Source organism: Oncorhynchus mykiss, chromosome 9 (assembly GCF_013265735.2).
Source record: "Oncorhynchus mykiss isolate Arlee chromosome 9, USDA_OmykA_1.1, whole genome shotgun sequence".
Taxonomy (NCBI): Eukaryota; Metazoa; Chordata; class Actinopteri; order Salmoniformes; family Salmonidae; genus Oncorhynchus; species Oncorhynchus mykiss.
The window spans coordinates 20,361,667-20,376,753 of NC_048573.1; the positions used below are offsets into that span (position 1 = coordinate 20,361,667).

Sequence of the window (15,087 nt, forward strand, 5' to 3'; positions counted from 1 at the left end):
ATAAAAATATTAATAATAATGCTCCTTTTTCTCCCAATTTCAATCTTGTCTCATTGCTGCAACTCCCCAACGGGCTCGGGAGGCAAAGGTTGAGTCATGCATCCTTCGAAACATGACCTACCAAACCGCGCTCCTTAACCCGGAAGCCAGCTGCACCAACGTGTCGGAGGAAACACCATACAACTGACGACCGAAGTCAGCCTGCAGGCGCCACAAGGAGTCGCTAGAGCACGATGAGCCAAGTAAAGCCCCCCCAGCCAAACCCTCCCTTAACCCGGACGAAGCTGGGCCAATTGTGTGCTGCCCTATGGGACTCCCGGTCACGGACATTTGTGTGACAGCCTAGGATTGAACCCGGGTCAGTAGTGATGCTCCAAGCACTGTGATGTAGTGCCTTAGGCCGCTGCGCCACTCGGGAGGCCATAACATTCCTTTTTCTTGACCGCCGTCTTATTGTTATTGTTACTATTACTATAATAATAAGTCATATCATTATCATTAGTAAGCAGGGTATAACAGCCTTGTATAACCACCATCGAGCTGTAGGCCAAAGAGCACATCCTGTTTAGTCTTAATACCATAACTTACTTAGGCCTATATTTCAATACCTGTAGAGGCTTCTGTATCAATCAATCATTAATTTGTTCATTTCATCACACAGCATGAGTCATTCATGTTTCGAAATGCAAATGAAGCATTTCAGTTTTAAAATCAAATAAAACGACTTGAATAATTAGCGTAATAAACAGTTCAATTTCGTAAATTGTTTTTAGTCTTTGCTGTAAAAAAGGCTTTACAAAAAGCATTACAACAACACTGTCTGGTACGTTTATAATTTATATACATTTTAATCATTTAGCAGACACTCTTATCCAGAGCAACTTACAAGAGCAATTACGGTGAAGTGCCTTGCTCAAGGGCACATCAAAAGATTTTTCACCTGGTCAGGTTGGGGATTCGTTCCAGCGACCTTTCGTTTACGCTCTTAACCGCTAGGCTTAAGACAATGATCCAAGACAATGACAAGACAAGACAATGATCCAAAACATAAAGCAAAATCTACAATGGAATGGTTCAAAAATAAACATATCCAGGTGTTAGAATGGCCAAGTCAAAGTCCAGACCTGAATCCAATCGAGAATCTGTGGAAAGAACTGAAAACTGCTGTTCACAAATGCTCTCCATCCAACCTCACTGAGCTCGAGCTGTTTTGCAAGGAGGAATGGGAAAAAATGTCAGTCTCTCGATGTGCAAAACTGATAGAGACATACCCCAAGCGACTTACAGCTGTAATCGCATAAAAAGGTGGTGCTACAAAGTATTAACTTAAGGGGGCTGAATAATTTTGCACGCCCAATTTTTAAGTTTTTGATTTGTTAAAAAAGTTTGAAATATCCAATAAATGTCGTTCCACTTCATGATTGTGTCCCACTTGTTGTTGATTCTTCACAAAAAAATACAGTTTTATATCTTTATGTTTGAAGCCTGAACTGTGGCAAAAGGTCGCAAAGTTCAAGGGGGCCGAATACTTTCGCAAGGCACTGTAGACTCCCTTTAGTCATTTGTGTGCCTTAATTATCAAACTGTGCGCTTAAAGTATCCGACAAGCTCAGTGCATATAGTTGATTTGATTAAAACACGTGATGTGTCTATAAATGGAAAAATACACGTCATAACATTTCGACCAATCGACACACACACACACACACGTCACCATGATCTTTCACAAAACACATAATCAACCAACAGCACTTAACGACACAAACACACAGTCAGGCATAAATGTTACCACTCTGCCTGACCCCACGGGCACACAGTCACCAGTACATATTTAAATGTACCCTCACATGACGCACAGCAGTGGTGCTTGATGTGCGTTTTGGTTGGTAATATGACATATACCCAGTTGTACTCTAAAAGCCTTTTCAATCCATCTGCAGTTGACCTCAGTGTGAAAAGACGTGGCCACTCCAGGACCACTTAAACACACAACCACAGTACACAAACACGCCTAACCCCACCACTCCAGCCTACCACCGGGAGGCCGCTGATGAATAGAAACAGATAGACTAGACAAAGGACAAATGAATATGAAATGAAAGATAAACAAACAAAGCAGGGGAGAGGTGGCACGTCTTCCTGATCTGTCATCCCTCACTCCACTGGATGTAAGCTCTCTCTCTCTCTCTCTCTTTAATTGGGGAGTATAGTGGTTATTTCCTTTCCATTCCTGGGTGAGTCAATCCTTTCATAAGTCCTAATGCACCGAAGATTAGGTTCTATGTGCTTCTCTGCGGCTGGCGGAGAACATTGTGTGACGGACACTAATTACTGACGCTGGCTCGCTGAGCATCACAAGCCTACTGGCATGGGATGTGTTCCAAATGGTAGAGAGACAGAGACCAAGGAAGCAAACTGGTCAGGGCCCAAAAAGGTGATACTTTTGTTGCCCTGAAACATGCAAAACATCCCTGCTAGGGGGAAATGCAGGTTTTAACTAATTAAACAACAAATTATATGATCTACATGATCCGTCTCTGTGTGTAAAATAAAAAGTGGTTAATGTGAACCTAACTCACAGCTACAAAATGTAAAGAAAGCAATCCAATGTTATTTGTTGCCTAGACTTTACTGCAAATGACACTCAAGTCTTGAGAAAAAACAATCCACTAATATTTCAGTTAGCCATGACAGCCTTTATAATAGAATGCTTGTGACCACACACATCTAAATATTGCACTTGGGGAAAACACATCTTAAAGTAGAAATAGAATGAAACAAACAGACATTCTATTTTTGCTCTATTATAGTGGCCACTACAGTAGACATCAATCAAGTGCACAAGGCTACATGTGGGCAAAAATAACATTCACTGAGTAAAAAATGTAATAATCCCCCCTCACTCACTCACCCACATGTGTTACTGTCAAGTTCAACACAACACATACAATATATTTGGGCTGCACTCCACATTATTACATTGTACACTTTCTGCCTGCGGACATCTGTTCTACAATGTGCCAGCAGAGCATGATACCCTTTGTTGGCATAACGGATCTCTTTCAGGCAGAGAGGACACCTGGCATACCCCTTTTATCCACTGACTGAAAAAGAGGGAAAGTGTGTTGCGTTCCTTTCACCTCTATAGAGGCATCCCGTTTAAGCCAGGCCCGGCTACACTTGATCCCTGAAACCACTTGTTTAACAAGCAACGCATCATTTTCACCTAATTCTCTCATTCTGAAAATTAACCACATACTGTAGAGGGAAAACATTAGCTAGTTAACATTTCACACAGATTGCCAAGGTTCAGTAAGCAACTAACGTTAACGCGTTATAACTTGAGGAACGGCAAGGAGTCGTATAACGTTAACAGTTAATACTATAGCGAATTGGTTAGGTTACTAACGTTAGCTCATCTGATGTTGTAACGTTAGGTAGCTAATGTTAGCTGCCTGACTTTATTAGACAGCTAATTTTCACACCATAAACTCAATTATTTGATCAGTTAAGTTGGCTAATGTTGCTCAACATTTCTCTGGCTAGCTAACAGAGAATTCGATCCAGCTAGCAAGATATTTAACAATGCTAACAATACTTGTTCCACCACACTTTCTCCTTCACCTCAAACTTTCTAAATGGCAGTTGCTGTAACTAGCAAACTGCCTTTCTACTCTCTGCTGCCTTTCCACTCTCCCGCTGCCTTTCCAGAGCGCTCGCTGATGCTGTAACTAGCAAACTGCCTTTCCACTCTCTGCTGTCTTTCCAGAGCGGTCGCTGATGCTGTAACTAGCAAACTGCCTTTCCACTCTCTGCTGTCTTTCCAGAGCGCTCGCTGATGCTGTAACTAGCAAACTGCCTTTCCACTCTCTGCTGTCTTTCCACTCTGCTGTCTTTCCACTCTCTGCTGTCTTTCCAGAGCGCGCGCTGATGCTGTAACTAGCAAACTGCCTTTCCACTCTCTGCTGTCTTTCCACTCTCTGCTGCCTTTCCACTCTCTGCTGTCTTTCCACTCTCTGCTGTCTTTCCACTCTCTGCTGTCTTTCCACTCTCTGCTGCCTTTCCACTCTCTGCTGCCTTTCCACTCTCTGCTGCCTTTCCACTCTCTGCTGCCTTTCCACTCTCTGCTGTCTTTCCACTCTCTGCTGTCTTTCCACTCTCTGCTGTCTTTCCACTCTCTGCTGCCTTTCCACTCTCTGCTGCCTTTCCACCTCTGCTGTCTTTCCAGAGCGCGTGCTGATGCTGTAACTAGCACACTGTCTTTCCACTCTCTGCTGTCTTTCCACTCTCTGCTGTCTTTCCACTCTCTGCTGCCTTTCCACTCTCTGCTGCCTTTCCACTCTCTGCTGTCTTTCCAGAGCGCTCTGATGCTGTAACTAGCAAACTGCCTTTCCACTCTCTGCTGTCTTTCCAGAGCGCTCTGATGCTGTAACTAGCAAACTGCCTTTCCACTCTCTGCTGTCTTTCCAGAGCGCTCTGATGCTGTAACTAGCACATTGGTTGTCTCTTCTCTCCTCACAGCCTCCACCAAGACACACTCCCCAGAGTGTCCGTGACATTTCTGCAGGGACTTTCTTTCTGTTTCAGTGGCAGAAGCCTTGAAGGTTGACGACGATAACAAGCACCACAGTGAGAGAAAGAGCAAGCAACTTCCTCTCCTCTCGCTGTCCATTACCTCTGCCTGCCCTCTGGCACATTGATGACATAACTCAGCTGTCTAGCTGAATCAGTTTTGTTCTTCTGTCTCTACATGATTGAACCAGTCTTTGCCCTGAGAGCTGGTCTAAGAAAGTTTGCGTGTGTGTGTGAATCAGCAAACACACAGTCGCCATCTGATCCAATATTACTAACCTGACCCCTTCAACATCACATCCCCTCTGTGTCACCCTGGGATGATCCTCTACATGCACTATAACCTGGGATGGCAGGAAACCTAGTGGTTAGAGCGTCGGGCCAGTAACCGAAAGGTTGCTCGATCAAACCCCAGAGCTGACAACATAAAAATATGCCGTTCTGCCCCATGAACCACGCAGTTGACCCGCTGTTCCTAGGCCGTCATTGTAAATAAGAATTTGTTCTTAACTGACTTGCGGTGAAATAAAACCATTTTTTGCAAAATAATAACCCCTGACCCCATATGTGGCCTTTACACATCACTCATCATACCCACTGACAAATGAGACCCTCTGCCTCAGCATTGACCCAAGTCTGTGACACACACACACACACACACCAGTCCCCCCTCCCCCATGTGAGAACTGTCTCATTAGCAGACAGTAATCAGCTTAGTGTTCTGGAACGCCCATTGGCACAAAGCTCTTTACAGACAAACCCAGTTAGAGAGAGCGAGCTATGAGAGAGAGAGAGATTGATGGGAGCAAGAGGGGGAGAGAGTTCATGAGCATAGGACGGCGAGAACGCAACATGAGAGAGAAAGTGGTAGAGAAAGAGGGAGAGAATGGAAGAAAGACTAAGCCAAAAAGAAACAAAATGGCAAAAACAAGGAGAGCGAGAGAAAGAATGAGAGGAAATGCACGAAAGAGGGCGTGTGTCATGGAGAGTGAAAAAGAGAGAGAAACCCTCTTCCGTCCACACACAACCACCCACACACATAACCACAAACAAACACACTCGCTCCTTAAACCACAAACATGATCATAAGAAGAAAGAGGGGGGGAATTAGAGAGAGGGAGGGAGGAAGAGAGGGAGAGAAATAGAGAAAGATAAATAGAGAGGGAGCACATCAACGCCTGGAGAGAGGAGAGAGCGAGTGGGTCTACTGCCAGGAAAGCAGTCTTAAGGCCTTCTGCAGACTTGAGCCTGGCTGAGGCCTTAGGGCATTAGGGGATAGGCTTTTTGGCTATCCCTTTTTCCTGTGATTTGATTGGCTTCCAGACCAGTCTGAGCCCTTCCCTAGTGAAGGCGAGAGGAGCCCCGACCACGTGTGTACATAAACACAGCGACCTGAGAGCTTATTAAAACGTAACAACTTTTTTTATGACAATTTTATTTGAGGAACACACACACACACACACACACACACACATACACACACGCACACACTCTTTCGCAAACTTGTCTGGCGCCCCATTGACTGGTTTGACTGCCAAGAAGACCTTTTTCTCTTAGCGCCGCGCGCGCGTGTGTGTGTGTTCGTCAAAGCATTTGAATAAAGCACTGAGAATTCAAAACACGACTAGCCTACTTAGTCATTGGATCTCCCCATTAGAGTCAACCAGACTGGCAAACGGACAGGGAACATGTATGTGTGTGTGTGCCTGTGTAACTAATGCACTATTATTCAGTGAGTGAACGTGATATACTGGTGTACTAAGGGATGGGACTGTCTGTTACCATATAGGCCACTGAACTATTCCTGCTGGACTTACTCAACAACAAACACACCATCACGACAAGCTTGCATAACACACACTTGCAATGCATACACATGCACCTGATCTGTCATCCCTTACTCCAGTCATCCGTGGACGTAAGCACCCCCCCCCCTCTCTCTCTGACTCTCGCTCTCTAGCATAGGAATGAAGATAGTCAGGTCTCTCACTATGACCCCCATAAACAACAAAGTCACACACACGCACACAAAAGGTCATCTACTGACACACAGCACACATGCTATGCTCACATGCACACACACACCATTCCCCAGCACTATCGGCAATCTACCACCAAACAGGAAAGCCAAGTGTGAATGTGAGTGTGTGTGTGTGTGTGTGTGTGTGTGTGTGTGCGTGCACTTGCAGAACGGAACTGAGGACACAAACAAATGGGAAGATGGGAGATGCGTGGAAGAGATTGGACAGAGGGGAGTGAGAGAAGGAGAGATAGAAGGGCGAGACTGGTAGGATACCATGGAGAGGTAACTGATAGAAGGGTGGTGAAAGAGAGGACGAACGGGAGAAGAGAAGGCAAGAAGAGGGAGAGAAAGAAAGGGTGAAAAAAGAGAAAGAGCAGGAAGGGAAAAAAGAGAGACAGAGGGCGAGAAAGACAGCGAGAGAGACAGAGAGAGCGAGAGAGACAGAGGGCGAGAAAGACAGCGAGAGAGAGAGCGAGAGAGACAGAGGGCGAGAAAGACAGCGAGAGAGACAGAGAGAGCGAGAGAGACAGAGGGATTGAGAGACAGAGAGAGACAGAGAGAGCGAGAGAGACAGAGAGAGAGACAGAGAGAGAGAGAGAGAGAGAGAGACAGAGAGAGAGACAGAGAGAGCGAGAGAGAGAGGGAAAGTGAGCAAGAAAGAGAGCGACAGAGACAGAGAGTGAGAGAGAGAGAGCGAGAGAGAGCGAGAGACAGAGAGCGAGAGCGAGAAATAAATACTTTATTTGTATTTCTTTCATTAGCATCGCCAAGGAAACGGAGCTAAACTAAACCTACTTCCTCCCCTGAGGGCTAAAATCAAAGTCCAAAAAAACCTATCCCTCTCTACCTCCCTCCTTTCAATATTTGTTCCTGTACAACCTCAGTCTGTCTCACCAAGTCAAGTGTAGCGCTCCACTAAGGCTAACACCGCTGACTGTCCACAGTAGGCAATAAAACAGCCTTTTGAAGTCCACCAAAATGAAATCAATGTCAGGACGGCTATAGTAAATATAACCAACGTAGAGGTAGAGAGAGGTAGAGGGAGGTAGAGAGAGAGGGAGAGGTAGAGGTAGAGGGAGGTAGAGAGAGAGCGAGAGAGAGAGGTAGAGGGAGGTAGAGGTAGAGAGAGGTAGAGGGAGGTAGAGAGAGGTAGAGGTAGAGAGAGGTAGAGGTAGAGAGAGGTAGAGGTAGAGGGAGGTAGAGGGAGGTGGAGAGAGGTAGAGGTAGAGAGAGGTAGAGGTAGAGGTAGAGAGAGGTAGAGGTAGAGGGAGGTAGAGAGAGGTAGAGAGAGGTAGAGGTAGAGAGAGGTAGAGGGAGGTAGAGAGAGGTAGAGGTAGAGAGAGGTAGAGGGAAGTAGAGAGAGGTAGAGGTAGAGAGGTAGAGAGAGAGGAGGGGCAACAAAACGGACACAGGCAATCACAATGGGTTCCATTCAACCACTGGCCTCATACACTACAACATACAGTAGGGAATAGAATGGAACAGAAAGATAACACAGAATATTACAGAATAGAAGAATAGAAGACATTCTAACTGACAAGGAAAATGAAACCATATATGCTGTAACTGAATGTGGATAGAATGGAAGATAGCCCTGTTCATGCTAAATCTCTCTCTCTCTCTCTCTCTCTCTCTCTCTCTCTCTCTCTCTCTCTCTCAATGAGGGATTCGGTCTCTATTCCTCCTTTTAAAGAACCAGATCCTTCCGTTTCCTCTCTCTCTGTGGTCAATGGGATATTAGGCTGCGTGAGCCACTACCTCGGGCACAGACTGACGCAACACACACAACTTTTAAAGGACACACACACACACACAAGTGACACCATTAACACGAGTAAAGTAGGTCACAGGTGACTCCAGGGGACATTACTGTGACACAGCCCAAACATGTCATTTCTGCTTTTATTGTCCCCCTCTGCTGGCCCGCATGCTTTGCTGTGTCTCTTTCATCACTCCCCCTACAGTATAGTGGAAAGCTGTGTGTGTGTGTGTGTGTGTGTGTGTGTGTGTGTGTGTGTGTGTGTGTGTGTGTGTGTGTGTACACACCTGTGTGTGGTTACATCACCCAGCCCCCAGGGGTTATGAGTTGGGTCGGGATTCACCCATGTAGGGGTATTAAATTGAGCTACTTCCACTAACTAACATACAGCTGGACTCATGGCATCATAACAACATGGTGTTATTAGACAACTGACATATTCTGCTCTGGCGCACAAAGATGATGTCACTCGAGTGGAATGTGGTGCTCAGGGTCAGTGTGCACCGAGAAATCATCCCACCCCTTCAAGTCTGAACAAGATGGCTTGTTTCTGAAATATATCCTTGACACAGTTTCATACAAAGAGCGTAACAAACGTATCCGCACCGTGAGACCACTAGCTGTGTAGAGTGATGTAGCTACTAGCCAATGAGTTATGGAGGGCAGTACAGCACTAGTATATGTCAATAGGACAGACGTACAAGCCCAAACATGAATAAAACTAGCACAGGAAGACTGGTTGAGCTGGGTTGCGTTCCACTACATTACAAATACATAGAGGCTATATAATCAGGGCTCCATAAAATCTGCAGAGAATCACGGAATCCAGACATTCAAACGGAATTCAATAACGTAAAAAAAAAAGTATTGAACTTAGTACGAATTCAACTTACTGAATTGAACTCATTAGAAATGCATTCATTTGCCGAAGATAATCAGAAGACATGAACAAAATGCATGAGCGATTCGTATTTTCCTAGAACTTTCTGAAACGACACAGCCCACTGGGCACAGGTGACAATTCAACGTCTATTCCACGTGGGTTCAACGGAATTTCATTGAAATGACGTGGAAACAACGTTGATTCAACCAGTCTGTGCCCAGTGGGAGGAATGTCACTGTCTGTGTGTTGTGTATGTCTAGTCCTCACTTTGTGTATCCGTTAGCGATAATGCTAACAATAACCATCTGCTGGTAGATAGAAAGGCTATCCCCCAAAATCTTCTCAATGAAATGTTAATTCATTATATCATGATTATTTGCATCAATCCAGTCGCAATTTGTTTTGCAAACTCTGCATTCACATGAGGGCTACAGAAACACAGCTGGCCAAACAACAGTCTATGGCTGGTGCACACATGCATTAAAAGGACAACAACACCACAAATGAGAGATTTTCCCCAGACCTCAAGTGGTACCCTGATGTTTGTTTAAGCATTCTTGTGGACAAACAACAAGATTGGATGTTCTATAAAAAAAGGGTGAGTTTTAGGGTGGAAACCTGCCACAGGTTTTATAGGGCCCTATATAATGCAGCATTTATAATACATTTATAATACACTGGAAATCCCAGGCCAATTCTGCCAAACATGTACAGTTGAAGTCGGAAGTTTACATACACTTAGGTTGGACTAATTAAAACTAGTTTTTCAACCACTCCACACATTTCTTGTTAACAAACTATAGTTTTGGCAAGTTGGTTAGGACATCTACTGTGTGCATGACACAAGTAATTTTTCCAACAATTGTTTACAGACAGATTATTGCACTTATAATTCACTGTATCGCAGTTCCAGTGGGTCAGAAGTTTACATACACTAAGTTGACTGTGCCTTTAAACAGCTTGTAAAATTCCAGAAAATGGTGTCATGACTTCAGAAGCTTCTGATAGGCTAATTGACATAATTTGAGTCAATTGGAGGTGTACCTGTGGATGAATTTCAAGGCCTACTTTCAAACTCAGTGCCTCTTTGCATGACATCATGGGAAAATCAAAAATCAGCCAAAACCTCAGCAAAAAAATTGTAGACCTCCTCAAGTCTGGTTCATCCTTGGGAGCAATTTCCAAAAGCCTGAAGGTACCACATTCATCTGTACAAACAATAGTACGCAAGTATAAACGCCATGGGACCACGCAGCCGTCATATCGCTCAGGAAGGAGACGTGTTCTGTCTCCTAGAGATGAGCGTACTTTGGTGCAAAACAGTGAAATCAATCCCAGAACAACAGCAAAGGACCTTGTGAAGATGCTGGAGGAAACAGGTACAAAAGTATCTATATCCACAGTAAAACGCGTCCTATATCGACATAACCTGAAAGGCCGCTCAGCAAGGAAGAACCCACTGCTCCAAAACCATCATGAAAAAGCCAGACTACGGTTTACAACTGCAAATGGGGACAAAGATCGTACTTTTAGGAGAAATGTCCTCTGGTATGATGAAATAAAAAAAGAACTGTCTGGCCATAATGACCATCATTATGTTTGGAGGAAACAGGGGGAGGCGTGCAAGCCGAAGAACACCATTCCAACCGTAAAGCACAGGGGTGGCAGCATCATGTTGTGGGGGTGCTTTACTGCAGGAGAGACTGGTGCACTTCACAAAATAGATGGCATCATGAGGCAGGAGAATGATGTGGATATATTGAAGCAACGTCTCAAGACGTCAGTCAGGAAGTCAAATGGGTCTTCCAAATGGACATTGACCCCAAGCATACTTCCAAAGTTGTGGCAAAATCGCTTAAGGACAACAAAGTCAAGGTATTGGAGTGGCCATCACAAAGCCCTAACCTCAATCCCCTAGAAAGTTTGTGGGCAGAACTGAAAAAGTGTGTGTGAGCAAGGAGGCCTACAAACCTGACTCAGTTGCACCAGCTCTGTCAGGAGGAATGGGCCAAAATTCACCCAACTTATTGTGAGAAGCTTGTGGAAGACTACTGGAACCGTTTGACCCAAGTGAAACAATTTAAAGACAATGCTACCAAATACTAATTGAGTGTTGGTAAACTTAAATGTCATGTAACGGCCGTCGTCGGTGGAAGAAGGTGAGGACCAATGTGCAGCGTGGTACGTGTTCATCTTTTTAATAAAGTAAACTGAACACCGAATAACAAAACAACAACGAAACAGTTCTGTCTGGTGCAGACACACAAAGACTGAAAACAACCACCCACAAAACACAATGGAAAACAGGCTACCTAAATATGGTTCTCAATCAGGGACAACGATTGACAGCTGCCTCTGATTGAGAACCATACCAGGCCAAACACAGAAATAGAAAATCATAGACAAACTAACATAGACAACCCACCCAACTCACGCCCTGAGAATACTAAAACAAAAGACAAAACAAAGGAACTAAGGTGTCAGAACGTGACATGTCAAGAATTGTGAAAAACTGAGTTTAAATGTATTTGGCTAAGGTATGTAAACTTCCAACTTCAACTGTAGATACAAATGGAAAACTCACTTCATCGTGGGGCGGCAGGGTAGCCTAGTGGTTAGAGCATTGGATTAGCAATCAGAAGGTTGCAAATTCAAACCCCCGAGCTGACAAGGTACAAATCTGTCGTTCTGCCCCTGAACAAGGCAGTTAACACACTGTTCTAAGGCCGCCATTGAAAACAAGAATATTTTCTTAACTGACTTGCCTAGTAAAATAAATAAATAAATAGTCTTAAGAAAATGCTATTTGTCCTATATTTAGACCAGACCTTCAAATATCTGAATTAGGCTAACTTTCACATCAATTCAAAGTAACTATTTTCAATTATCTATTTTAATGTATTTGGAAGTAAATGTGGATTTTTTATTTAACCTTTATTTAACTAGGCAAGTCACAAATTCTTATTTTCAATGACGGCCTAGGAACAGTGGGTTAACTGTCTGTTCAGGTGCAGAACAACAGATTTGTACCTTGTCAGCTCAGGGGTTTGAACTTGCAACCTTCCAGTTACTAGTCCAACACTGTAACCACTAGGCTACCCTGTCGATACTCAAATACACTGACTCAAATAGACTCCCATGTATTTAACCCATGTATTTAACCCATGTATTTAACCCAGGTATTTAACCCAGGTATTTGAAAATAGTATTTGGTAGACTATTTACTTTTTACAAATAACCATTACTTAAATAAAAGTGGCTGTTTTTTGCAAAAATAACTATTTGAAATACCAGGTACTGTAAGGACCGACGCCGGAGATGAGAAGCAGATACGGGGAGTCAACATTTAATCAGGAACAGGCAGGTAACAAGACAGGCGAAGCGTTGGCACATGGGTAAACAAGAACATACGACAACAACGCTGAAGCAGGGAACAGAACGGGAAACCAGACAGATATAGGGGAGGAAATGACAGAGGTGATTGAGTCCAGGTGAGTCCAATAATCGTTGATGCGCGTGACGGGGGGGCAGGTGTATGTAATGATGGTGGCAGGAGTGTGCGATGCTGGGGAGCGTGGCAGATACTCAAATACACATGTATTTGAACCTAGGTCTGGTCTAGACTAGGGCTGTGTCCATAGCATAGCTCACATCCTGACCTAACATAGGCTGAGGGGGGATCAACTGGATCTGAGGGTCCAGAAGGATCTCCAGGGTTCTCTCTCTCTCTCGTAGAAGTAGATATAGCATAGAGCTAATAGTAGAAAGTCACTTTTCACAGTGGAAAAATGTTCTCATCAAACTGACCATGCCACACAATATCTGTAGCAGAATGAATTTCATTATAATCTGCAGCATCCATGAGAAGGCAGTTACTGATACATATGACGCAATTGGCAGGATGTTGCCTAATGTTCAACACTCTGTAACACTTCATTTACAGTTCAGTTTCTCTAAGTCCTTTTGAGTAGCGTCACGTTGAGAAGTTACGAACATCTCTTCATAATTTCCCTGTCAAGATGGCACCCGCGGCAACTGTGTGACTAACTGTACTGAATGTCATACCTGGTCATATACTCGAATAGGCACTGCATCTATCCAACCATCTTATTATAGATGTCGAAGGCAAATAATCCTGCAGAAACAGAAATGTGAATTACTTTGTGCATTATAATTAATGCCATTTTTTTGTAGGGGTTGATACATGTTGAAGGGAAAATCAAGTCTGAAATTTAAACTTGAAAATTACAAATTTCAGAAGCCTTTTTAAACCTCAAATACACCTTCACGTTTAACATGTGCTGCATTGCAAGGAAAGTACTCCCGCAGCAGGGTGATCAAATTAAGATCCTACATCTGTACCAAGTAAAAAATAAGCTATGAACTGACTGCAGTCATCCAACAAGTACAAAAGGATAGTGAAAATACTGGAGGCATATAAATAGGCCTCGCCTGGCTATGGTTTCAGGTCAGGGATTCAATGACAGAGTAGACTTGTTCAGTGTGTGGTGTCAAGGTGTGTGTGTGTGTGTGCGTGTGAGAGCAAAAGAGTGAGTGACAGACGGACAGAAAGAAAAAGGGTTTGTGTGTGTATGTGTGTATGTACTGTATGTGTGTATGTACTGTATGTGTGTGTGTACTGTATGTGTGTATGTACTGTATGTGTGTATGTACTGTATGTGTGTATGTGTGTGTGTGTGTGTGTGTGTATGTACTGTATGTGTGTATGTACTGTATGTATGTATGTGTGTATGTACTGTATGTGTGTGTGTGTGTGTGTGTGTGTGTGTGTGTGTATGTACTGTATGTGTGTATGTACTGTATGTGTGTGTGTGTGTATGTACTGTATGTGTGTATGTACTGTATGTGTGTATGTGTGTATGTACTGTATGTGTGTATGTGTGTATATACTGTATGTGTGTATGTGTGTATGTACTGTATGTGTGTATGTACTGTATGTGTGTATGTACTGTATGTGTGTGTGTATGTACTGTATGTGTGTATGTACTGTATGTGTGTATGTACTGTATGTGTGTGTGTACGTGTGTATGTACTGTATGCGTGTGTGTGTGTATGTACTGTATGTGTGTATGTACTGTATGTGTGTATGTACTGTATGTGTGTGTGTGTGTGTGTGTGTGTGTATGTACTGTATGTGTGTATGTACTGTATGTGTGTATGTACTGTATGTGTGTATGTACTGTATGTGTGTATGTACTGTATGTGTGTATGTGTGTATGTACTGTATGTGTGTATGTACTGTATGTGTGTATGTGTGTATGTACTGTATGTGTGTATGTACTGTATGTGTGTATGTGTGTATGTACTGTATGTGTGTATGTACTGTATGTGTGTGTGTTTGTAATATAACTCCAACAACAAGGATGAAGAGGGTGGGGTGAGGAGGGGTGAGACGGATTAAATACTTCTAAACCGCCTCGGCTCAACTTTACTCCATCACTCACTGCAGCACTTACCACTGGGAGAGCAGCCACCACAGAACAGAGGCCAGACGTGTGTGTGTGTGTGTGTGTGTGTGTGTGTGTGTGTGTGTGTGTGTGTGTGAGTGAGAGCAGTAGAATTGGGTGAATGGGTTCTTATTTTTCCCTTCCTCCCGAGTCCCAACGGTGTGTGTATATGTGCGTCCGTGTGTGGTGTGGTGTGTTGTGTGTGTGTCGTGTGCCCCAGAGCAAGTGGTGCCCATGGCTGGTTAAGCACCTCTCCAGAAGTTCCACAGTTGGCATGGGGCATTGAGGAGGTGCCAACATGCCATGTCGCCCTTAGGCTTGCCAGGAGGCACTACAGCATTACAGAGCGATACAGGACAGTGCCATGCGACTGGTGTGTATA

General features: G+C 43.9%; 1 protein-coding gene across 2 annotated transcripts in view; it reads right to left on the reverse strand.

Annotated features, from left to right (window-relative positions):
* si:ch73-335l21.1 (insulin receptor substrate 1-B) overlaps positions 1-15,087 on the reverse strand; it is a 56,008-nt gene that overhangs the window by 10,264 nt on the left and 30,657 nt on the right. Inside the window, exon 4 of one of the 2 annotated variants that reach the window (XM_036987547.1) lies at positions 13,303-13,372. The exons of the other annotated variant lie outside the window; for it this stretch is intronic. Coding sequence (XP_036843442.1) covers positions 13,332-13,372 — 41 coding nt within the window. The 3' untranslated portion in view covers positions 13,303-13,331. The remainder of the gene's footprint in view (positions 1-13,302; positions 13,373-15,087) is intronic. 2 annotated transcript variants of the gene reach the window in all.